Raw genomic sequence first — 25,886 nt, 5'->3', positions numbered from 1 at the left:
AGCGCCGGTCATTGTTCACCAGGGGCCACAGACAGATGGCAGATGTGCTGGTTCAGGGTGAGAGTCTGTCTTCCCTTGTGCGGTGGGACAGTGTCAGACAAGAGACCACAGAACCTGGTGGGACATGGGCATGATGCCTCCAAGCCACGGGGGCTTCCTTTAATCAGAAACAACTGAAACAAGTTCTTTTTTTAAAATACAGCCATTGAAAAGACGACACATTAAGAAACATGTAAACACTGCAGCTGCTTAATTACAAGTTGCACTGCTTGGTTTAGTACCTATACACTCCCAGGTACGGGAAACTTTACAGAGGGGGACAGGAGCCTCCCCTCACTTCCACAGTTGGACAGAGAAGTAAGAGAATGGCGGCAGAGTAAGAAAAAACAGAAGACCTGGCTTGTGCACAGCTCCTGAGAGAATAACAGCAAATTCTATCTTCTCGTTCTCTCAGAACAAAGGTTTAAGATGTTAGGAAAGTTGGAAAATAAATCTGTGTTGTTGGGAAGCAGAGGACTTGGCAGATGCTTTCTAGTTAGAATGCCATTTTTTACGGGAGGCACACCAGAGTCTAATCTCATGCTCTGAAAAAGGCAAGGAGCACAGTACCTGCCTCCCCCATACACTTGAGTCCTAACCTTGAAAAATCCAGGGGCAGCTGGATGGATGATCCTGTTCCCATGGGGACTGTCCATCGCACCTGCACTCAGGGTCCAGCATGGGGGAAACCACCTCACCTTCCTTGGTTCTGCTCCCAGTCATCCTCAAGGGTTGTCCCAAATGCCTTTCCATCTAATCTCACTTCTGATCCATGAGCCCTGCTCAAAGGCCCACAATTACACTGATTTTTTGAGGAAACATTTTCCATACTAACTGAAAGATGATACAGGAACCAACCTCTCTGCTTTCCAAATTACAGAGTACTCAAACCGCCAAACATTGTACTTATTGGCCAGTGGGGTCTGCTTGGTCATTCTAGAAGAGAAGGGAGGCCAATAAGAGTAATTCCTGGTCATTTCCAGATGAGGCAGAAAAGGACGCCAACATCTACAATAGGCCCAAGCACAGCACAACAGAGGGAGAAATCCCTCTACTGTTAACGAGAATATCCACGAGAGTTTCTGTATATGTTTTTAAACAAAAATACTAATGGTCCTAAACTCTGGTCAGTCCACTGGTGAAGATGAAGACATAATTTGGCAAGCAGAATGATTCTGAAGTTACATAGCAGAGTCGTCTCAGGGGGCCCCTCATCACTTTCCCTTAACTCTTAGGCTTAGGCAGGGAGTGAAGGGGCTTGGGTGATAGTAGTAACAAAACTTCCAAGGGTTTGAGATCCACACCCCAATTCTCAGAAATTAAATGGAGAGCAAGGAGTGATGAGGACCCATCCTTAGAGATGGAAGCAAAGAGAGCAAGGCCCCTTCCCGGGATCTGTTCTTGAAGGAAACAGATGCCTTTGTTTAGGCTTACTGGGACACACGCAACAATACCCTAAAATCACCCAGCCCTCAGGGTGAATGAGTGGAGTCACATGGTGAAGGCAGACAGCTACCACGCAGTTATATGCCTTCCGGCTCGGCCTCCTGTGTTTGCACTGCTGCTATCCATGCATGACCCTGACCCCTGGGTGTCTCTGTGCCAGGATTTCTCACAGGTGAGGGGACAATCAGCCAAAGGGCCTTCTACAGGCTTCTATTCTAGGATGTTACTGAAAAGAATCCATAGAAGATGGAGAATGGAAGTTCCTGGGTCCCAGCAGGGAGAGAAAGGCCAGAAAGGAGGTGGTGCGTGGAAACTTCAAAGCACCACAACCAAGACTGCCTAAGAGGTAGCTTCCTGGTCTTGAGTCTGCCCTGGCCAGTTAGGATGGGGCAGGCCCAACTCCTGCCACTACCTCAGGAACATAAAGGGGAGGACAAGATGTGATTACCTGGGGCCCTGCTGGCAGTTCAGAATCCCCAGGGACGTGGTCAGATACTGTATCAGGAAGCCACAGAGCCAGAGCCAAGGATGCTGGCACTCTGCTGCTCTCCTATACAATGTGAGGCAGCCCACGGGCAAAGCCTCAACAGAAGGCTCTTTTCCCGGCGAGAGACTAGCTTCCGGGATGTTACCTGTTGCTATTCCCACACCAGCCTCAAAATCCCAAGGAGACTGCTTCCCAGCCCAAGCCCCTCAGGTTCTTCAGAAAAAAGAATTTAAGTCAAAAACATGATTTGTTTTCAGGTTGCAAGAAATTGGTCAGCTGAGCATCGCACTGTCGTCCACCTCCCCTAGCCGCTGGTGTTTGGTAGACGGGGGTGCTGGGTGGAAGCCCAGCAGCTTCTTGGCCCTGGGGGCCTACTGCCTACAGTTGTTGTCAGACAGCTGGCTGGGGGTCCGCACTTCACCCAAGGAGGTCGTGCCCTCGAAGCGCTGTGAGGCAATGGCTGCCTGGTGGGACATGCTCTTCCGTACGATGTCACCCTTCCGCCACAACACCACTTCCTGCAGATTTGGGAGAGGGGGCAATGTGACACCATGAGCAGAAGGCATGGGGATGGATTTCCCAGAGGCGTTAACTTTCTCCTGGGGAATCTTGGCAAAAACCTCCTTGCTTATCTCTCACCAAAGATAGCCGCTGTCCATACCTCCATATCCCCAGGGCTGCTTTGGATGGTGTGGGTTGCAAGGGCAGAGTGGTTGCTGGGGCTGGGCCTGAGAAAGCAGACTCCAGGTATCAAGTGGGAACTCTCATTCTTGCTGAGGAATTCTGGGTAATCCATGGTTTCCACCTCTTGGCAAATCAACAAGTGGCATGGAGCCTAATACCGTGTGTCCCCAAAGATAAGACTTAGTCAGACAATCAGCTCTAATGTGTCTTTTGGAGCAAAAAATTAATATGAGACCAATAAGACTGGGGAAACACGGTACCATTCTCCTAAACCTGTCAGAAATGGAGCCTTATTCTCACAGAAACGATGCCCTTCCTGTTCTGTCACTAGGGCCGCCAGGGGTTTGGAGGAGGTGCCCAGGCCCTCACCTGCTGTTTGAAATAGCGCCGTTCCTCCTCGTCTATAAGCACCAGGTTGAGGTAATAGCGCACCGAGAACTTCTTGTTGATGTCCCGCATGGTGGGGGTGAGCTCGTAGCCAGCCAAGAAGAGCCGGATTGGGATGGACTCTCCTATAAGGACCAGGCAGGAATCAGAGCAAGGGACAAAGTGACCACTCTACCTTATACCAAGTCACTGACGAGAGGGGGAGATGCCACCTGAGCATGGCACAGAACACTGAAACAAATGCGTTTGGGAAGTTGCGTTCTGCTGTCCAACGACTTGCTGAAGCAAAAATATGACTCTGCAGTTCCATTCCAGGTCAGGTTGCACCTTCTGAACATCCTTCTCTCGCCATCTCCACACAGAGACCAGTGAGTGGCAGTGGGGATGAACAGCACAGGGACATAGTCCTGTCAAGCACCCTTTGATCACATGTAATGTGTCTAGTTGTTGGGTTTTCAAGAGCCAACTGTCAGGCTCCAGCTAACTCATCATGTCACCCAGCAATTTCAATGCCATCTCCCTTCACCCTCATTGGTGTGTGCCCTCCAAAATACATCTCAACTCGAAGATGGATTGGCAAGATGATATAGTGGTGTGGGTAACAGAAAATCCTCATTCTGGTCCCAGCTCCCCATTAACCAGTTGTATGACTTCTGAGTAAATGTGTTCCTTTCTGTGGACCTTAATTTTCTCGTGTGGAAAATTATGGAAACAGACTACATAATATTTTAGATCTCCAGCTCCAACACTGCGCCTTTTAGTATAAGTGGAACAAAATTAGGGCAGTAATTCTACTGAGAAAGGCCAAATCTATAATGTAGTCTAAAGCTAAATATAAATGATCTTTTAATTATCTGCTGTTTCATTTGTACACGGAAAATGACAATTGGCTCTACTTGCACAGCTGGTGAAAAAATGGAACACAGAGTTAGGAGAGTTCGAGCCTATCCCCCCATGGACCTGGCATGGTGACACTCCAAGATGTGCTGTCATTGTCTCCAATGTTCCAGGCTGCTTAATCTATGACACCCCTCCTTCTGCTTGGAACAGACTGCGGAAATAAACTGAATAAAACCTTGGCATCGCCAAGCACTTCTACATGAAAAAATACATTCTTCATCATCAGTTTCGGCAGAGCCAATGAAGAACGTAAAATGATGGCTACTCCCAAATAATCACACAGATTCCCCAAATAATAAAGCTCTCAACTCTCCCCATCCCAGATGTAATGTTAGCTCTGTGCAGGGTGCGGAGAGGACCCTTTCCATCCAGTTCCCAGCGCTGTCTGTAGGCCCTGGTAGTGTTGGCCAGAATATCTACACTTGATGAAGGAATGCAGAGAATGCATCATTTTACCAGAGCTAGAACTAAGTAACAAAAATGACTATTCTGTATCAGTCTCTTGCCCCCTAGCAGCAAAGAATGTCAGAATGTCAACAGGAAAAAGTAATAAAATGTTCAAAGTATCTGCTGAACCAGTCTTTTGCAAACTTTAAAAAAAAAAAAAACAAAAACCAGCATTACTCTTGAGATTCAATCTCCAGCACGAGTTCACTATATAAAGGAGCTCTTCTGGGTGAAGTTGGGGTAGGAGCCCTCCCTTTCCTCCTTATTGTGACCCCAGTATACAATTAGAGAGTAAGAAATTATAGGTTAATAGAAATCTTACTTGAACAGTATAATCCCTCAAGCCCTTCCAAAGCTGCGCAGAGCCTAGGAGAAAAGGTACGGTGGCTCAGGGCTGTCGGGGCCATGAGGCTCACCTCTCACTGGCGCTCCATCCATGATCTCATACTTGGCTATCGTGTCGTTCTCATGATACACGTTGGGGCCGGTGCCTGTCGTTTCCCGCTTGATGATGTCTATCTCCATGTGCTTGATTTTGATTCTCACCAGCAGGAAGTATATCTTCCCCACAATGACATCTTTCAAGTGGTATCTGGGGAAGAGAAAGTAAAGAAAACAAGATGTGTGTACAGCATCCACCACTTTGCACATTTACAGACCTTTATGGTCTCAGGACATGGAGTCACAGTGCACACTCGCCCATATTCCCACCCAGACTGCCATTGCAACCTGATTTCTCAACATGTTCTTTACTTATATCAAAGTAACTTCTGTCCCTTCCATTCCTCCAGATACAACTCAAAGGATGTTTTTTCTGCATGTTACATCAGCCATTTATGCTTGTTCATCTGATCTATCTGCTCAGGTCCTATAACTTCTTTTACACGTTTTGTATTTGTGTGTGATTTTTTAGATATCCTAATGTGTGAGAGACCACACCCACAAATGCAGAAACCAGGACTTGCTCTTCCTCTCTGAGCTCTACAAAATGTCTTTTGGGAACTGGGCCTTGATAGACCACCACAAACAGTTTTGCGTGGTGTGGACCCGCCAGGCCAGGCAGAAGCAGCAGAGCAAGATACTTGCATCAAACTCCATCCACATCTCTCTGGGCTCTGCTCACATGGCTTGTGCTCTGAGCCATCAGGAATCCAGCCATGGTGTATATTGCTTTCCTTGGGGTCAGGCAGAAGGGATGATGGTCTGGTGCACAGCCCTGTATCAGGCATGGCAGGCAGAGAGCAAAATCTCCAAACCTGAAGCTCAGAATCGTAGGACCTGAGGGTTGGCAGGTACTTTAGCATTTAAGCTCCTTATACTACAGGTGAAGAAAAGGAAGTTCAAAGAAGATAAGTATAATTGTTCAACCAGGATTTGAGTAGAGGATAGACATGGGATGTGAACCAAAGTTCCTAATTCCTAGGCTTGTGTTCTCCCCATTATTTCATGCCATCTTTCTGTTAATAATCTAATTGGGAAGACTGCACATACTCTGAGTAGATAACCTCAGAACACTTCCAAAAGCAGAATGTAGGCCACCTCACAGCACTTTAGAAGGAATGCTTAGAGATCATAGATTATACAGGTTTCCCAACTTTTATAAATGGAACGTCCCTGTATGCTACATGAAATCTCATACAGAAGCATTACTATGTAACAACATAGAAGAGCTATTCTTGTGGAGGGCCTAGAGCCCTGGCTCCCAGCTCCTCTTTGACTTCACCCTTCCTGTATGTTTGAAACCCACGAAGCTGATCCAAGCCCTCATTTTCCAGAAACCCAAGGTACAAAAATTTAAGTACCTGTTAAGCTTAGTTCAACTCCTTAGTGGCAAAACAGGATGTGATTCTAAGTGCTGGGCTCTTCCTGTTACGTCATATAGACCATGCACTCTCTGGGAGGATCCAGTCCTTGGCGTCATGTAACTAACTCTCTAAAGTGCCTTTCACATACTAAATTTGGTCCTGAACACACTGTTGACTGAGGGCTATTCTGAGCTCCTACAAGTGGCACTGCCGGCCAGCCACCCCCTTTGTCAGGTGGCTGGGGTGTTGGTGGGCAGGTCCTTTCAATGGCTCCTTTCCAGGAAGGCCCACAGAGCCCCGAGACTCTGAGGAGAAAGAAGCAGCGGCCTGTTCCTTTACATGTCCCTGCCAGGCCTAGATCAACCTGCCTCCCAACTCACCCTGCCCCACTCCACAGGTGGACCCCAGCCCATGCAGGGCCCAGACCATTCTGGGTCATAGTGTCATTTTACTGACACCCCATTTTGTTCCAGGGCAGGGACGAAAACACACCATTGCCCTCACCCCTGTGCTAGGAACCACATTTGGTCTTGGTTTTAAAAAACTCTGTTCCCAACCTCTTCACAGGAGAACCATGTGGCTCAGTCCCCTCTACCCCAAGCTTCCGGATGACAGTGGGTCTGAGGAAAGGGTTTCTCCAGCACGAGAACCCTAGTTACATACTTGGCGATTTTTCTGTTCCTTTGTTTAGCTCTCTGTGAATAGAATACACTTTTACTTTCACACATTTGATTTTCACTTTCAAGAATGTATTATAATGAGAAGATGCTGTGGTGCATTTTAAACTGTAAATGTTACGATTTACAAGCAGTTAAATATTTTCATGTCTAACAGTAAACACAGTTTAAAACATATATGGCTCCCCAACTTGTTAGTTAAAATAAAATTACTTAAAGACCTTTATGAAAAGACATCAGGTATTCTTTGCTATCGTTCATTTTAGTTCAAGGAAGAAGCAGCGAACTGTGGCTGGTGTTTGATTTCCTCTCTTTGCCTTCTTAAGACATACTGTGTATAGGAGACAGAAGATAATGGAATAGTGTTCTGAGATTAGTCTCAGCAATAAAAGGAAACAGCTGTACGTGGAATCCAAAACAAATAGCCTTAAAGCTAGTTTAGCTGGACTTCGAAAGACATCATAGGCTGTTTACCCCAAATTTACCTTCTTAAGTTAATATACTTTAATTTACGTCAAATGAGGTTTTATTTCCTGGTCAGTCTACCTTTAGCTAGTCTGGCACATACATTCCGTTATTTTTGTGAGCTCCCCCACAGCATGTCACCACGGACTAGCCAAGGCAAGCGGCTACCATCACTTTGCGTTCTGATTAGGTCTCAGGTTAACCTGCCTAAATAGTTCTTCCACAACGTAGGGCCCGGGGCACTTACTTGGACTTGTTGTACTCAAACTCAATGTGCAGACAGTCCTCAATGCCAACCTCCATCTTGATGGAGGAGTTCAGCTCTGGGTATGTGCTGAGGGTGTGAACTACAATGTCCATCTCTTTGACAACATCATTGAGGCGACGGCTGATGGTGGCTCGAAGGAAATACCTGGAGGAGATGGAGGCGTCATGAAGGAATAGTCCCAGTCTCCAGATGCTACGTAGGTTTACGCATCAAATTGACCCACTTGAGAGAACCCCTTACAACGGTTAACCTTTGATGCCTTGTATTCCTTTGAGAATTTGTATCTGTGGACACTCCTCCCAGAAAAAAATGCACATATGCACCCACACACAACATTCTGCAGTTACGCTTCCAGGGAGTTCAAAGACCCTTCCCCCAAATCTGTTTTTGAGCCCATGCTCTGGGTTACGAATGCTGCTCTAAGTAAAAGTGATTTATCTACTCTGTATTCCAGTAGCGTGTTATTCCTGTGCCTTTCGCGGCCCTCACTACTATCTACATTGTATCTGTGTGCAGGTTTTTTTCTTTAACTCGTGTCATCTGCCTTATACCCATCTATGCATGCCTATTCATTTAAAAATATTCAATCAATAAGCATTTTTCAAGTCACTCACAGTTAAATCAGAAGAACAGAGAAGGGAGAAATTAAGTCAGCTATTTATTCAGTAAACATTCATTGCTAGGTATAGCATGAGTAAGACATATAGTCTCATAATCCCCTGGGGAAGATGGGCAACTAAACAGAAAAATTAGATCACATAAGTGCTAATTCAGGTACAGGAGTCAGGTACTGGGGGGAGAGAGAAAAGGCATTCAGGAGAGCAAACCTTGTAAGTAAAGCAACAGAGGTGGGAGAGGTGGTGTGTTTGAACAAAGAAAATCTCTGGCTGAACTAGGATCCTAGGGGTGGGGGTTGCTGTGGTAGTGGGCAAGTTAGAAAGAAGACAAAGACACCGCCCCTGAAGGCTCCAGAGTGCCAAGCCTGATCTCTATGGCCAGCTACTTTAGTGTGACCTTCCCCAGCATGCCCGTCCCCTTGACTTAACTCTATGCTAATACCCAAGGAGGGAAGAAATACCCCTTGGATTATGTATTTTTTCTAAGTAAAACTTAGATAATCCCTATCGCCTGTCAAGCATGCCTGGACAAAATTGCTAACCAGATCAACTACACATTAGACTACTCTCTTCTGTGTGGCACTAACTGCTGTTTGGCAGTCTTTTTTATTTATCTCAGTAACTTCTGTCCCACTCCCCAAGACATGTGTTCCTAAGTCCTCTCTAATTGCTCAGGCTCCCAAGCCTCCCCCTCCTCCTCTCTGTGGAAGGCATTACTTTTACGATACTAAGATGAAGGCCTTCCAAGTCAAGACTCAATTCTCTGCCTTCTCTGGCGGTGGTTTCTAGCTTAGAACCTGAACGCGTGTGTCTGTATCGCTGCCCATCCTTTTTTCCTTCCAACAGCACCTCTGTCTCTCAAGACCTTTCCTCCTTCTCCCTCTGGCAGAAGGACTTTCAATCTGGATGGACATCGGAATCACCTGGGTGGAAGGGCTTTAAAAATCCTGATGCCCAGAAGCACCTGACATTTAATTGCTCTGCAAAGGCAGAGAGGCATCAACATTTTTTAAAGCCTCCCAAGTAATTCTAATAAGCGAGCCTTGGTAGAAAACTATTATCCGGCATCTTGATCCTTCAACTTTTCCAATTTTCTTAACATATCCAATCTCTCACCAGCTAACGTTTTCTTCCTTTGAGTTTATAAGAAGTCCCAACTCATCAATCCCCCAAACACGCTCCAGGCCTTACACTCTTGACCTTCCTTGAGAGACAGCTGTCATAGAGGGGTCCTATTCTAACTACTGGAGCTTCTTCCCCAATCACTACTCTTCACCCCTTGCTTCTGTTGCCACCACCGAACAAAAGCTGCCCTCAAGGTAACACCCAGTCTCCCAGTTACCAAATCCAGTGGCCTTTTTTTCCCAGCATCAGTTTTATGTTAGTGTAAAACACTTCCTCTTCCTTGAAATGCTCTTCCCATGGTTCCACAGGAGGGCATTACGCTGCTTCACCTCTTACTATCCCCCAACAGCCCCAATAGGCCTTGAGCTCTGTGGGGAAAGAGTCCCAGAGAGCAGTTTCCAGGCTCTTGGCCTCACGTTGAAAGGTGCTGACTCGGGTAGCAGATGGCTGTCAGCTGTGGCTAGTTGGCCATCACCTGAAACCAGTGAGCCAATTAGCCACTGATATAACTGCCGCTGCTGCGCTGGTTGGAGAGGGAGTTGAGGGGGGTCGAGAGTAGAGTCGGTTGGTTGGCAGGCAGAGAAGCGGACAGCAGGTTGCAGGTCATGTGGCTCCAGCCTCCAGTGAGACTATAGTAGTATGACTCCCCTATCCATGGCTCCATGGGTGTTCCTTTTTGGCCTAGCCATATCCTGCGTTCTTATGTGGGGAGCGGGACTAGAGGCCCCACAGGCCACCCCGCACGGCAAATGGCGCAGCGAGCAGGGTATGGCGCCAGCCAAAACTTTCCAAGAGATGGTGGAGCAGTTTGTACATGTGAAAACTCAGTCTTGGGAAGCCCATGAGGAGCAGCGCCAGAGACAGGGAGCGCAGTCTGCCTGGGAGAGATGTGACCCTCCGGGAATTGGTGGTCCTCTCGAGCCTCTGGATGGCATGCCGCCCTGTCGGCCATAGCAGGCATCACTGGCTTTTTGGTGGGCTGGTGCTGTAGGCTCTGAGGGTTGGGGACATCTTACACCGAAGCCTCCACCCAATCGGACGCCTGGCACGGTGAGCAAGATTCCGACCAGATAGGAATGGCATCTGACTCTGGGCAGGAGGACAGGTGGCCCCCACACAGTGTGTGGTGCCCGGTGGCCACTGTTCTCAGGAGTTGGACCCCCAAGGAGGGGTGGGAGGACATGGATGGCTCTCCAGCCAGTGTGAAGAGGACCCTGCAGGCTCTGGCTGAGCGGCTGCCAGAGGAGGCGAAGGCTACAGCCGGCCATGTGGGCTGGATGTTCCTCACGGACTTGAGTCTCAACACGGAAAATGCGCTTCATGAAATGGCTCAGGTGCCGGACCAGGTGTCCCAGTTGGAAGCGCTGGAAGCTCAGGTCCGCCTGTTAGAAGAGGGGCCCCACAGTGGAGATTCTGAAGATGTGGCAGCGTGTGGAGACAATGTAGCTCCCAACCCCCAAGCCTGGCCAATCTTGAAGCAAAGGGTAAAATGTGAGCAACCTTTGGGCCCCTGGGGCGTTGCTGCAGGCAACCCAGCTGTGACTGAGCTCACAACCTACACCCCTTACACTCCCACTGAGTTGCAGGAGCTGGGGAGGCAGTACAGACAGAGCCCTGGAGAGCCAGTCTTGGCTTGGCTATTACGTTTATGGGATGAGGGAGCAGACAACATTCTCTGCTCCCCAGGCGAGATGGAAAAGCTAGCCTTTGTGACAGTGCATCCGTCCCTGCGACAAAGGTTACAGAACTGCCATAGGTTGGCCCAAAACCAGGGCAACCATTCTCTAATGGAGTGGCTCACTGCTGCGGTATGCACAGTATGGGGACAGGCTGGCGAGCTGCCAGACACTGTGAGTCAATGGCAGTCATATATGGAACTTACTCAAATCATCCATGAAATGGGTATGAGACATGCTATTTTCAACCCTAATATGCAGGGGCTGGATGATAAGCTTTTTACAGACAGCATGAGAGATCCGGTGTTGGATACTGCACCTGCGAGTGCTTTTGGATCCTTGGTCGCCATTCTTACGCCCTATGTGGGGCGACGGATCCATGAAGTTACAAATGCCATGGCCGCCACCCCAGGGGTTGTTGAAAGCCGGAGGCAAAGGAAGTTAAGACAGGAGGTCCGCGCAGTTGAGACCTGGAAGCCCAAATGAAAAGGGGCAAGGTCGGGGGCCTCAAAGAGTAACACGCGCACAGATGTGGCGTGATCTCCTGGCAGCAGGAGTTGATCCGGGAGAAAATAGACCGACAACCCAATGCACTCTTGTTGGAACTTTGAAAACAGTTGCGTCTGGAACAGCAATTGCGAGGAAGCCTAAAGGAGAAGTCTGGGAAAGTGCGACCTGTGTCCCTCCAGGACTTCATGCGGCCACTTGAGGCCGACTCCTTTCAGCTTGATTAGGGGTGGGGCCAAGGTACCCGGTCAGAGGGAAGGAGCAGGAACCGGAGGCCCCACGTGGAACTGTCCATACATTGGTCCCCTTCTAATGTGCAGAGGATTTTGGCCCTAGTTGACACCGGCGCAGACTGCAGTCTCGTTTATGGGAACCCAGAACTGTTCCCCGGACAAGCAATCTGCATTGACGGCTACAGGGAAAAGACTGTGACTGTAAAAACTGTTTCCTTACCACTGGTAGGCTTCCCCCTCGTACCTACAAGGTGTATGTCTCCCCCATTCCGGAGTATATTCTAGGGGTGGACGTGCTACATGGCCTCAGCTTACAGACGTCGGTAGGAGAGTTCTGTCTCTGGATCTGGGTGGTGAAAGCGGTGACACGCGGGCATGCTCACCACCCTCCTCAAGTGTTGCCACAGCCCTGGTGCGTGGTTACAGGGTGACAGTACCGCCTGCCCGGAGGGCAGGAGACTGGTGATACCCTAAGAAGCCCAGGAAGTCTGGCTGTGCCCAGAAGGACTGGTGGTGCCCTGAGAAACCCTGGCTGTGCCCAGAGAGCCTGGCTGTGTCCAGGATACTGCATTCACCTCCAGGCTCCTTGCACAGGGACCCTCGCGGAAGACATTTGTAGCGTAGATTGTGAGGCGAGACTCTGTAGGGGTGGAGTGTGGGGACAGAGTCCCAGAGAGCAGTTTCCAGGCTCTTGGCCTCACGTGGAAAGGTGCTGGCTCGAGTAGTAGATGGCCGTCAGCTATGGCTAATTGGCCGTCAGCTGTGGCTAATTGGCCGTCAGCTGTAACCAGTTAGCCAATTAGCCACTGATATAACTGCTGCCGCTGCGCGGGTTGGAGAGGGAGTCAAGGGGGGTCGAGAGTCCAGTCGGTTGGTTGGCAGGCAGAGAAGTGGACAGCAGGTTGCAGGTCGTGTGACTCCAGCCTCCAGTGAGACTATAGTGGTATGACTCCCCTACCTATGGCTGTGGGTGTTCCTTTTTGGCCTAGCCATATCCTGCGTTCTTATGTGGGGAGTGGAAGCTGTGACCCCGCAGGCCGCCTCGCATGACAAGCTCTTCTCTCTCTTAGCTCTCCTCCTTGAAAAACCTGTGAGGTATTATCAGTGAGCAGATGATTCCCAACAGTGCATTTCTCTGTCCTGACTGCCAGGCTTGTGTTTCCAATTGTCTAGTGAAGTTTTACACCTCTCTATTCTGCCAGTGCTCCAGACTTTAAAATTGGATGAATCATCTTATCTACAAATCATCTCTTCCTCCCTACAGCCCTCTGTCCTCATCTTCACTGATTAGTAAATTCTGTTGACGTCTATTAAATTGGTTTTCTGCCTGTTCACATTGTGTCCATGACAGCAAAACTCTTAGGACCCCATACCGTGTTTCTCCGAAAATAAGCCGTAGCATGATTTTTCAGGAGGACATCCCCTGAACATAAGCCCTGATGCGTCTTTTGGAGCACAACTTGATATAAGACCCGGTCTTATTTTCGGGGAAACACGGTGCTAGGCTTCTAACAGTGTTGTCTCCACACTCTACCATCAAACACTACACAGTGACTTTACAGTCATCCTCCAAAAGAACCACTCCTGTGCCTAAAAACAGAGAAATAAACCCAAAACGACTTTTCACGTTTCCCCTCTGCCTACATCGTAGGATGCAAGCTGGAATTTACATCTTCTATAAACTGTCCTTATTCTTATCAGCCCAGAGACTGCACCAGACAAATCTATATAACAAGCCTTGCAAATACAACTCTGGTCTTCCATTCATTTTCCCCATGTTTACCTTCCCACAATTTGTAGCCCTAGAAGCTCAAAGTCCCAGACTTTCCTTTGCCTTGCCATTTCTTGGTAAAATTCTTGGTTTTTTGTTAAGACGCTTACATAAACCCAAGTTCAAACCACCCCTTTGAGTTACTCATCAATGAGTTCCACATGTATGCAATGCACATGTGAATAAGCTTCTCTTTTTCTCTTACTAATCTGTCTCTTGTCAGTCTAATTTGCAGGGCCCTGCCAAGAAAACGTTTCGTTTTTTTTTTCTTCCTCTACAATATATGTAACACAAAATTTACCATTTTAACCAATATTAAGTGTACAGATCAGGGGCACTGAGTACATTCACACTGTTGTACAACCATCACCATCATACATCTCCAGAACCTTAACTTCCCCAATGGAAACTCTGTCCCTGTAAAACACTCACTCCCCATCCCCCCACCCCCCCACCCCCCGCAACCATCATTCCACTGTCTGTCTCTGTGAGTTTGACTATTCTAAGCGCCTCATATAAATGAAATCACACAGTGTTTGTCTTCTAATGAGTGGCTGACTTCACTTAGCATAATGTTTTTAAGTTCATCCATCCTGTCGCACATGACAGGATTTCCTTCCTTTTCAAGGCTGAATAACATTCCATTGTATGTATATACATTTTATTTATCCATTCATCCGTCTATGGACACTCAGGTGGCTATTGTGAATATGCTATTATGTGACTACGAATGTGGGTATACATATATCTATTTGAGCCCTTGCTTTCACTTCTTTTGGATATGTATCCAGAAGTGAAATTGCTGCATCATATGGTAATTCTATTTTTAATATTTTACGAAATCGCCATACTGTTTTCAACACCTTTCTTTCTGACATAAAAATATTTCAGAGAAATCCACTGCAAAAAATAAAGTTAAATAACAATAAATCCCACAGCCAAGTTTAGGTGCTGCCTTCTCTGAGTGCAGTTATGAAATGCTGTCTTTAGTGGGGGTAATGTCAGTGTTTACATCTCTATAAAAATGGAAAAAGAGCCTACAATCACTCTTCTGATGCCAGAGGGGAGCCCAGGGAGAAAGAAGGGGAGGAAAAGTCTTGCTGTATTTGTAACAACATGGATGTACTTGGAAGGTACTATGCTGAGTGAAATAAGTCAGACAGAGAAAGACAAATACCAGATGATCTCACTTATATATGGAATCTAAAAAAAAAAAATAAACAAACAAAATAGAAACAGATTCATAAGTATACAAAACAAACTGATAGTTGCCAGATGGGAGGGGTGTTGGGGGGCGAGGTGGAAAAGGTGACAGGATGAAAAAGTACAAATTATAACAAGTCACAGGGATGTAAAGTGTAGCACAGCACAGAGAATACCGTCAGTAATTCTATAATAACTACGTATGGTGTCAGGTGGGTACTAGACTTATCAGAATGATCACTTTCTACGTTATATAAATGTCTAGTCACTATGATCTACACCTGAAACTAATATAATATTATATATCAATGGTAATTGAAAAATAAAATGAAACGAGAAAAACAGTCCTGCTTTATTCTGCACCATGCTAAACCTAGGCCTTCAGGTGATTAGAATAAGCTGAGCTTATGAGAGAGTATCAAGACCTGGAACCAGGTGTCCAGAGTGCTGGAGGAAGTCTGCTTTATCCCAATGACATCACATAATCTTGGATTACATTCAAGAGGATATAGCTGTGCTGGAATTTTTTTTTTTTTTTTAAACCCCAGAGGCTCTGGAATCAGTCCCTATCCTCAAGGGTTTCCCAGACTGGAACAATAAAAACAACTCCATGTACTTAAATTGTGTTTATTAATCTTTTAAAAACTTTTTACGCTCTATTACGTTTTATTCTCTCATCATCCCCAAAAGATGTAGAGGGCAGATCTAGAATTAGAAGCTAAATCTATTACCGACTTTTCTAGTGAGAGAGCTGAGTGACAGAACTCAGGATCACATTGCTGTTGTGTGGCAGAGCTGGACTAAGGTGTCCTGGAGGCGGCTTATACCAATGTGCAAAAGCTGACTGTTGAGTTTTCAGGAATTTTATCAATAGGTTATTAAACACAGCAATTATTTAAAATTAAATTATATAAACTTACAATTAAATGAATTATATTAAAAACAAAGTTAATACGTACTAAAAACTCATTGCTCTCTAATTATTTTGCTACATTTTAAAATTCTCTGCTCCTGGGGGAATTTATATTTATTGTCTCCATATGAGAGTTATGCTCTGTAAAGGTGGCTGCTGTACATCTCTTCCCAAGTTTTCATTGAAGGACGTCAGGTTGGCAGCATGAAATTGGCCATGGTGGGAATATTTACACTGCAGAATTGACCAATGCTATAAACCAAAGGTTTATAAACCAAAGAGAGCCTGTTGCTAAACATTTACCAGCATACCACTGCTCCCAGCGCGCTTCCTGTTCGATACCCTAATTAAGATCCTGAGAAATGTGGACCGCTTCAGGCTATGGTTCATGTGGGGTAGCTTCTGGGGCAAGGGGGGGCACCACTTACCGGAGCTTCACATTTTGCCCAGTGTAGGACTCATACGGCTTCTCCACGTGGGTGAATTCAAAGTCGAAGGCCTGCGACTGGGTAATTTCTCCAGGCCGGGCCAAGTCCTTCACCAGGGACACAAATTCATGGTGGTTCCCACGGTCGTAGTAGAGTTCTGGAGAGAGAGCATCAGCCTCCTCTACCAGACCCCAAACTACATGGGGCCAAGCGAGGGGCCCCAGGCTGCAGGAGCCCCTTTTCTGAAAGACCTTAAAGACCTTCCCCCCAGAGACCTTGTTTTTGACTCCCTCTCTTTTGCTCCTTCACTGCATTCCTCATATACTGGTCTCCCTGCACCTCCCTCCTTTCCAAACAGTCTTCTGTTTTATAGAGAAATCCTGTGGCCCAGTATAATCCTGCTGCAGGACATCAGGAGAACACCTTAATAAGGGATATATCAGGGAAACCGCTATCAAAAACACCACACTTCTTTAAGTACATTTTTAAAAATACTTCTAACTTTTAAAGCATATTCATAGGTATTTAATCATAGCATCCTTATAATAATCTTGTGAGATAGCGAGACAGGCCTTATCACCCACATCAGAGATAAGGAAACTGAGGCACAGCATGGTTAAATGACTGGCTGGCTTAGAGTCACGGGATTGGCTGCAGAGCTGAGATTAGAGCAGGTACTCCTACTGGACTGCATCTATTTCTATGACCTGGTAAAACAGGGGTAAAACTAAACCCACTTCAGAAAGTTTTGTGAGAATTAAAGGAGGCAATGAAGGCATAGGACTTAGAATAGTACCTAATAAATACTAGATAGCAAACAAAGAATATTAGCCGTTAGCTGCTACTATCCCTCAGAAAGGATTCCATGTGGCCAACATGACACACAAGTTTTAGTGTTACTCCCTCCATCTAAAGCAGTGGTTCTCCAACTACAGTGTACATCAGAATCACTTGGAGGGCTGGTGAAAACACAGATCGCTGGGCCCCACCCCTTACATTTGGTTCAGGGGCTGGCGTGGGGAGCTGAGAATTTACATTTCTAACAAGCTCCCAGGGGATGCTGGTCCTACTTGTCCAGGGACCACACTTTGAGGGGCATAGATCTCAATTTATCCTCCCCTGGAAATAGTTTTAGTATTTCTTTATCTTAAGTTCATGCCATCTATTATCCTATATTATTTTATGCCTGTGTGTACTCTGCTATGTAAGCATTAACTTTTGCTATATGCATGGTGTTTAGACATAAGGCCTATAAGCCCAGCTTCCTGGCATTCTCCTCCTCACCCCCATCCCCTGCTGCACAGTGGGGGCATTTAATACTTACTGTGACTATACATGGCCACATTACAGTCAAGGTTCCACCCCCTGGCATTTCTGGGCTCCAGTGCTATGCTAGGCTGCAACCTGAAGTAGGATAGACCAGCTGAGAAAATGGAGCAGGCAGAGTGCACTTGCCGCTTTTGCTGTTGGCTGCTTGGGAATAAAGAGACAGGTCCACAGAGAGGAGTATCTGGGACAACAGCCCACTAGTCCTGGTCCCGGATCTTCAGAGCACAGCAGGCGACCTCTCTTAGGGATACCTAAGCATCAGGGATTACAGGTCGGAGGTGTGTTTGCTCTGGGTCCACCCCAGACAGAACAAGGTCTGAGCACCAATCAGAATCAAAGTCATCTTGGGCTGAAGAAAGCAGTTCTCTGGCCCCACCAGAGCCAGTAACGTGTCCAGCTCTGCTCTGGGGGAGAATCATGTCCAGAAGAAGAATATGGTTTCAACAGTGCTTTTAGTCGGAGTGCAAAAATCAACCCCTTGCTGTTCTGGGAGCTGGCCACACCTATTCCACAGGGCACTATTTTCCACCAGACGGGGAGGCATTCTAAAGCAGAGTGGCCTCTGTCCTATGATTTATCCAACTCTTGAAGGTGGCAGCAGTGTGGTTAATCCCAAACTAGTACTGCTACATCTGTGTGAGTTTACATTGTATTCTGTGCTTACAGTTGTTGCTGATTTCCTATGTAGTTATACCTTGATCCATCTTACATTACAAACAACCCGCCTTCTGTTCCAAACACTAAATGGAATCAGCAGTGGGTAGGATTCTAGGTAGTGAGTGATAATCCACAAAGCCACTAAATGGGAGACAACAGTTGCAAACTATGGGGGAAAAGGATAGCGAAAGGTGAGCAACTCCTAGCTCATTTTGAAATCCAGTAGTTGTGCCCCTCAATAAGAGGACGCGCAGTGATTGGGTAGGAGCAGAGCCACTGGCCAGCCTATGACAAGGGCCCTTCTCTACTCACTCTTGCTGGTCCACTGTTACGTGTGCCCTTGGTGATGGGCCTGGCTTCTATGTGGCACTACTCCTCAACTGGGAACCTGGTGCCTCAGTTTCCAATAACTGGATTCTGGCCATATGTTTCAGGGGACAAAAGCAGGCAGAGAAAGGCCCCAGCATCCATGATCTTTAAGTGGGAAATCCCAGAGTCAAGAGAAAGATCGGAAAAGAAGGATGGAAAAATACACAAATGTGATCGCACAGCCCAAAGGCAACATGAGAAACAAAACAGAGAACGATCCGAAAGGGCTCAGAGAGCACTCAGGCTGCCAGCATCCGAGGATCCTAGCAACGGTCCGCCTGACCCAGCAGGGGAACCTGGCTTCAGCCAGGACGTCTGGCAGGAGAGGTCCTTCCCTGCATAGCGTCACGTTCGCCCTCAGACTTTTCCTCCTGGACTCTTTAATAAAAGCTCCTGCACATGTCATGGAAGAGTGGCCAGTATGTAGTCTGAGTCAGGCTGGACTGGGCTTTTTCATTTATAATTTAAGCTGTTTGCAATGCTTTTGCAAACACTGTGAGGCAACGGGGCAGAAATAGCAGCCATACTTTGCTATTTGCCAGAAAGTTTGGTTTCCTCTCGTAAGCTAAAACAGAAAATCCAAGGCTGTTCTTGCAGGAGGTTTGTATCCTAAAGAGATGGTAAACTGCCTCTATTCTATCCCATAGATGCAGCCACAAGTCATGCCTAGTTCTTCCCGACCTCCAAGCCCTCAGGGACCACCTCTTTCAAGCTAAAAGTTAGAACTGACCAAGTGTGTTGGTTAAGGTAACTTTCCTGTCTTCAGCCTCCTACCACAGAAACAAATGAGTTTTGTAGTCAGGATGTTTTCATGGTGAAACTTGCCACCAATGGTTGAGGAGTGAATTGGCCACTTTGGAAGGAAACTGAGCCAGCTGTGAAGCATAGAGTCATCGCGTGAAATATGCACTGAGACTTTCTGTTTGGTTCAGGCTCCAGGGCAGTCTTGGAAGAAACTAAGTTAGTAAGGGCAAGAAGACCTCAAAAGACCTCCTCTTTACCCTGACTTTCACAGACACTGTTGGCCGACTGGCAACCTAGTCGAGATTCATGCTGCCTACATCCACTCAGATCTCCTGGACCCTGGTAAACCTGCGTGGGGAGTCACAGCGCTGGGCTGCCCATAGCCAGCCAGGTGCAGCTCTGTTCCAAGCCCCCCAAAACAACTTAATAGGCTAGAATCTATTTAATCTCAATGTGCCTTTTACTTAGCATTTCATGGATGAATGAATTAAAATACAGAAAGCCTCTGAAGTTTTTAGAAGTACAGGCTTGATTGGTGCTAACAGGTTCAGATACATCCAGAGGCATTACTTTTAAAAATTTTTTAAAAAATCCAGATACGTATTATCTAGTTGGCTTTGTAGTGCAAGGGAGCTCACGTCTGTTCTTCTCTGCAAGTCCAACTCTCTAATTATCTTCGGTTTATTTAACCCCATTAGTCACCAAGGTGGCCCAGCTGTGTCTTACATACACCAACAGTGTTCTCCAGGGATTCCAGCTGAAAAATGGTTTCTCCTCCTTCTCACAATGGCAGAACTTCCCGCAAGGCTTCTTACATACCACCTTTCATTCTTCTAAAAATGTGGGCCATTAGCGGCTAGAGGGACACAGGAGATGCCCTCACCACACCTTTGTTGGCACTGATAGGACACAGACCAAGCCATCGGAAAAAGTACACAAGGTGCAAGCAGAATCTCAATGCAGCTCAAAAACTTAGTGAGGATGAAAGAAAAAAGCTATATAATACTAGTGAATAAATATGACCTTATTATACTCTCAGGGGGCAATGCTCAAAATGTAACATCTGGGCAATCGGGGCAGAACTGAATGGATCATACCTCTGACAACTCTTATTTTTTTATATACAGGGAAAAATGAGCCTTAACTTGACACAAGAAGGTGTGATGAAAGAGAAATGCAAAAGCATGTGAATCGACATCCAGCTTTAACATTTCTTTACCCTAGTTCCCTCAGTGAAGATGCTGCACAAGGAGGGGGAAGGCCAGTGAGTCATTTTACTTCTCCATGGTCTGGACTAAGATTTGCACCCCGCTCATCATGCCTCCACCACAAGCAGGGCGCCCAGCCTCTTAGCAGTAACGAGCAAAGCAAACCTGCACGCTTCTTTCATTAAAATAACTCTGGTTTATCTAGGAGGAGATAAAAAAAAAAATCTAGAGAATAGCTTCTGTAAATTCTTAGCTCTGACAAATTTATCCAGTTAGCAAATATTTATTGAACACCTACTATGTGCCACCCACTGAGACTAGAAATTAGCCACGAGACTGATGATGGACTGAAGGCAGTCCCTGGCTTTCAGGGGCTCAGAATTTAGTGAGGGAGATAGACAAGTTAAAACAAAAACCAACAAGCTTGTCACATCCTGCCTGAAAAGAGGTACCAGTGAGGCCCCTTGCAGAATACTGGAAGAAGTTTTTAAGTCAGCCTGGGGAAGTCAGTGAAGGCTTTCTGATGGATGTCATGTTTGCTGAACTTTCAGAATGAGTAAGAGCTTGGGTGGAAGGTCAGACCTTGCAGAAAGATGTTCACAAAGGGAAGGTGCCAAGATCCTAGAAGGAATATAATATTTTGAGGAAACTACAAGTGATGAGGGTGAACGGTGAGGGAGAGATGAAGCTGGAGAGCAAGGCAGGGGCTAGCTCAGGAAAGAGTTAGATATGTATTTCCCCCTTTACCCGGCAGGAAATTGATGAGAAGAATTTTAAGGAGGGGACTGACAACGTTAGAACTGCCTTGTAGACAGTTCACTCTCACAGAAGATGAACTGACAGAAGAGGAAAACAAAAGCAGGAAGACCATTTAGGAGACTGCTTGCTACAAGTAGAAATAATAAAGGCTGTAGCATTAGGAATGGAAAGGAAGCACAGACTTAAGATATGTTAGAGTTGTTGGAGAAGACCCAAACTTAGAAGCCAATTGGATATATGGAAGGAGGAATAAAGAGTCTAAGATAACTCCCAAATATCTGAGGCTGAATGGACCCAAGTGACACAAGCCAAAATGAAGGGAAACAAACAAACAAACCAGGAGAAGCAAGTAAGCTGGGCTGGAGCGGAAAGAGAAAGGGGTTTCTGTTTTGGATCCAGGTGGAGATGTCTAGCAGGCAGTGGGAAACACAGGCATTGAATTTAGAAGAGAGTTCAGGTCAAAACAAAGAAAGAATTTGGGAGTCATCAGAATATAAGAAGACACTGATGTCATGGGTGCAGAGAAGATTGCCAGAGCAGGTTATAGAGTAAGAAAGAACCAGGGACAAAAGTTACCCCTCTTCCTGTCTACCTCCAAAACCAAGGTCAAGGTAAGAGCTTTTCAGAGCAGGCCCTGCGTCACCATGAGGGTCTGCAAGGATCCTGTGCAGGGTCTCTTCCATAAGGTTTTTCTTGGGCTATTGTACCTTCCAGGTGAAGACACTGGGAAGGCAACATGGGGAGGTAAAGAGGCAGATCAAAGGGGAAGCTGGTGGGAACATTCTCCATGGAGAAATCAAGGGTGACTGCAAGGTGAAGTGTTTTAAGAGTCTAGCCCCTGGAAACATCTTAATGGATCCAGCTTAACAGGGAAAAAGAAAATGACAATGATCAACTTAACTCCCTTTTACTGAGTGCCTACTACGTGTGCCAAGCCCTGCACTTCATGTATAGTCCTCAAAAAACACTAGCAAAGTCTGTATTATTATCATCTGAGCCTTATTTAATTTAATGTAACCCAGTCTGCCTGATCCTCAAGCATATACCAGGCTGTCCCTCTAATGAATACACCAGGTTGGACAAATACACTTTCATCAGGAGAAAAAGTAATTTAATCATAAGCATAAGGTTAATTACATAAACCACTTTATTTTCAAGCTAAGGAACTCTTCCCAGGAAGGAAGGAAGAAAGGAAGGAGGTAAGGAAAGAAGGAAGAAAGAAAGGACCAAATCCAAGACACAATGGTTTATAAGAAGAAAAATTGACTTAAATTGGCAATCAGTGAGGAAGGTGGGCAGAACACTGTGCTATCAACTTTCTTACTCCCATACAGTATGGGAGGAAGTCCCATACTGTATGTCACCCATACAGCTAGACCTTAGAACCTCACCAAAGCTCCTCCCACTTCATGCATAGTCAAGAAGTGCAATAAAGGAAAAAACCACAAGACCACAACTTTAGCGAAATTACTCACTAGCCTCGCTCTGGTGCCCTGAGGTCAGCTGACACACTGTCTTAGGTACATGACACAGATACACCATACTCTGAATGAAGCATGATCCCTGGAAATCACAACATTCTCACCAGGTGATTTTGTTATCCTTACCTTTCAGAAAAGAAAGCTGAGGCCCAGAGAGGGGCACAGCTTCCCTAAAGTCACAAGGTCAATTTAGCTCAGAGTGCTCAGACCCAAGGAGTTATCAATGGAAGCAATAAGAAGTTCTGACAAAACTCAGCAGGGATGCTGTTCTGGAATTCGAGTAGTTACACAAGAAACCAGGCAGGGCAGGTACAGCAAGCAGCCTTCTTAACTCCCTTTTATTTAGACTAGAAAAAGGGCTTAACACCATTCCCCCTGAACAGCTCACTTAATATGCTGGGGCAGCAGACATTCTGGTTATCTTTCACATACTGATAAAGTACTGCCATCTGGAACGATGGTATAGACACAGACTAAACCTGCCTGTCTACACTCATATTACAGAGTCAAAGAATCCATGCAACGATATTAAAACTACTACTTGAAAATACTAATTCTAAGTCGGCAATGACTTCTTGACTATCTCATATGTTATACTTAGCATAAAATGCTTTGGATTCATCCCATTTACTCAGTGGCTCTCTCAGTGGGATTTTACCCTGCAGGGGACATAAGACAATATCTCAAGACATTTTTGAGGTTACAACTGGGGGACGGGGGGTGTTTCTGGTATCGGGTGGGTAGAGACCGGGGACATTCTACACCAACAAAAAATTATGAGGTCCAAAGTGTCAACAGAGTACCGTTGAGAAATCCTATCTAAGCTAGAAGCAGGAGAGCAGAGGGTATGAAACTCACTCTTTAGACCCCCTTCTGGTACATAAAAGGCCTCTCATATTCTGGATTTGAAATAACAACAAAAAGTTTCCTGTAGGATCAGCCAGTCTTCAACCTGATTTCATTCTCTTAAATGCCAGAGGCAAATAGAGACAGGCCGCAGGTTTCCAGCCTCTGTAAAAGGGGGGAGAACAGATTGTTTGCTGAACTCTGAGGACATGAGAGAGCATTAACAAATTTTCCTGGGAAGACCCTAAAAACAGTTATACATGCAGCATGTGGTATAGGGTATGACTTCTGTCAGAGGTTTTTCAGCCCATATGGGTATTTCTTGTGAATCTATTCCGGACCTAATGACATAAACAATTTATTTCAGAAGTACCGGAGGGTTTTAACAAAAAAGACTCCAATAGTGTTAGAATTGGAGACACCTGTGTCTTGATTGGCTTCCAACATCTTCTGTATTGTTACTGTCTTTTACTAAATAGTTCTAATTATTCATAATCATGTTTAAAGGCCATTGGAACATTAAGAAATTTTGATCACTTAATTTTAGTTTTAGGAGCATTATTTCCTTGTCTTTAAGAATAAAATAAGCCCATTGAAAACTAACATTCTAATAAAGAAGTCTTAGAAACACAGGCTGTAGAAGGAAAGACTGCATCTACAGACAGCAGCGCTTCTTTCTCAAAATATGTATAAGGATAGGCAAGTTCAGAGATAAGGTGAGATACGAGGCACTGGTGAGCCATTTCTCCCACATCACATCTAAAAGAAACAGGGGGTGGGTAAAAGTGCAACTTAAGCAAGGCACAGAGGACCAGCTTAACTTGGGCCAGAGGAAGGCAAAATCAGTACTGGAAGAATGGTCTCCTAAAAAACCCACCTGCAGACTAAGGCAGGAGCATCTCACTCCGAAATCCTGGAGGGAGGAAGCGAAGCTGAGCGACATGTTGAAGGGACAACTGGGGCATTCAGGAGCAAGGTACCCACCACGACGAGGAGCAGCAGGGACGCCCCCTGCGCCCTCGGCACCTCCACCCCTCCCGGCGCGCGTTTTCCCTTTTGGTAGGGAAGACCGTAACGCAACGGGGGCCAGGGCGGGCGGGCAGGCCTTAGACCGCAGGGGACGAAGGGCTCCGACAGGCATCCCCAGAGCTGCCCCGGCCCTCTGCACCTCGCCCCGAGTGGGCGCCTGGCTCGCGGACGCGGCGGGGGAGGGAGGCCCTGTGCGCCGACTCACCGATCTGCCCGATGAACTCGATCTTGATGCCCTGATGCTCCAGCCGCTTGTTGGGGTGCTTGAGTGCAAGGCTCACCTTCCCAGAGACCGTCTCTCCATCGTAGAAGAGGAAATACTTCTCCTTCTTCCCGTCCTCCGTCTTGTGCTCGGCCCGCTTCCTACTCTCCGCATCGCTTAGGACGATCTCTACCTCCACGCTCTGCCCAAAGCCGAAGAAGCTCATCTCGCCGCCGGCCGGGCAGGCCGGGCACTCCGGCGCTGGGACTGCCCTAAGGGAAGATCAGCCGGCTGGACGCGCGGCCAGGCGAGGGGCGAGGTACGACTGCCCGCTCCTCCTGGAGGGCAGGGCAGGGCAGGGCCGGGCCGGGCAGGGCCGGGTCGGCTGGGCGCCGGGAGCACGGATGCACGGCGGCCCACCTTTCTAGAGAGAACGCGAGTAGCCGGCTGCGGTGAGGGACGAGGGCTGCAAAATGCAACTCAAAGGGGGCGGTGCAGAGCGGAGGCCTACGGGCCGCCGCCGCCGCCCACCGGGTGCGGTACAGCGCGGAGCGACGGAGTAAGCCTGCCCAGCCTGTGGCAGTGCGACGCCCCGAGACGCTCCGGTGGCTCCGGGCTGGGGGCGGGGGAGGGGGGGACGGCCCCAGCGCCGGCGCGCGGAAGACGCCGCGCGCATGCGCATGTCTCTGCCTCGGTACCTTTCGCCACCAGACCACCGGGAGGATGCTCACTGAGCATGTGCAGTGGAAGAAGGGCGGCCCGTCTTTCCCTTAGTTGACATGGTAGTGACGGCTTCTTTCCAGAATTAGGGCCCACGCATCCCGTAAAACTAAAAAATCTGCATATGTTCTTTCTGAATGCTTTTCCCCCTGCTTTTCCTTTATTGTTTTAGTTCAATAAACGTTAGTCTACCATCCACATTCGGATATGTACAACGTTCGATTGCTGTTTGACGGAGTAAGGGCAACCTTTTGACACGCACGCGAAATGTCACTTGACAAGGGGCAAAGGTGACAGTTATTACAGGAAGTCTGTCTCGAATTTCCTTTAAAGTATTCTCCTATTTAAGAAAAACGTGGCGGCAACGGCGCTATTAGAATTTAACTTACTACTTAACCCCTACTTTAAAGGGAAAGCTAAAAAAAAAAATCCATCTCTTGGAACCTTGGCTTAGTCTGCAGCCC

General features: G+C 46.9%; 1 protein-coding gene across 2 annotated transcripts; it reads right to left on the bottom strand.

Moving 5' to 3' along the window:
• Nucleotides 1-118: 118 nt before the first annotated feature.
• Nucleotides 119-25,344, bottom strand: VPS26B (VPS26 retromer complex component B). Of its 2 annotated transcripts, none has more exons than XM_033097179.1 (6): nt 24,706-25,344; nt 16,079-16,235; nt 7,585-7,749; nt 4,807-4,982; nt 3,026-3,168; nt 119-2,490 (listed from the first exon to the last, which is right to left on the bottom strand). In XM_033097179.1, exons 1-6 carry the CDS (start codon nt 24,926-24,928, stop codon nt 2,344-2,346), a joined length of 1,011 nt encoding a protein of 336 aa, XP_032953070.1. In that variant the 5' UTR covers nt 24,929-25,344; the 3' UTR covers nt 119-2,343. The 2 variants fall into 2 exon arrangements, with proteins under 2 accessions (XP_032953070.1, XP_032953071.1); XM_033097180.1 differs by lacking the exon at nt 24,706-25,344 and adding an exon at nt 17,403-22,304.
• Nucleotides 25,345-25,886: the final 542 nt, after the last annotated feature.

This window comes from Rhinolophus ferrumequinum, chromosome 25 (assembly GCF_004115265.2).
Source record: "Rhinolophus ferrumequinum isolate MPI-CBG mRhiFer1 chromosome 25, mRhiFer1_v1.p, whole genome shotgun sequence".
In the NCBI taxonomy this organism is placed as follows: Eukaryota; Metazoa; Chordata; class Mammalia; order Chiroptera; family Rhinolophidae; genus Rhinolophus; species Rhinolophus ferrumequinum.
Note: the sequence above shows the minus strand (reverse complement) of the source record. Positions and strands in the feature narration are given on the sequence as shown.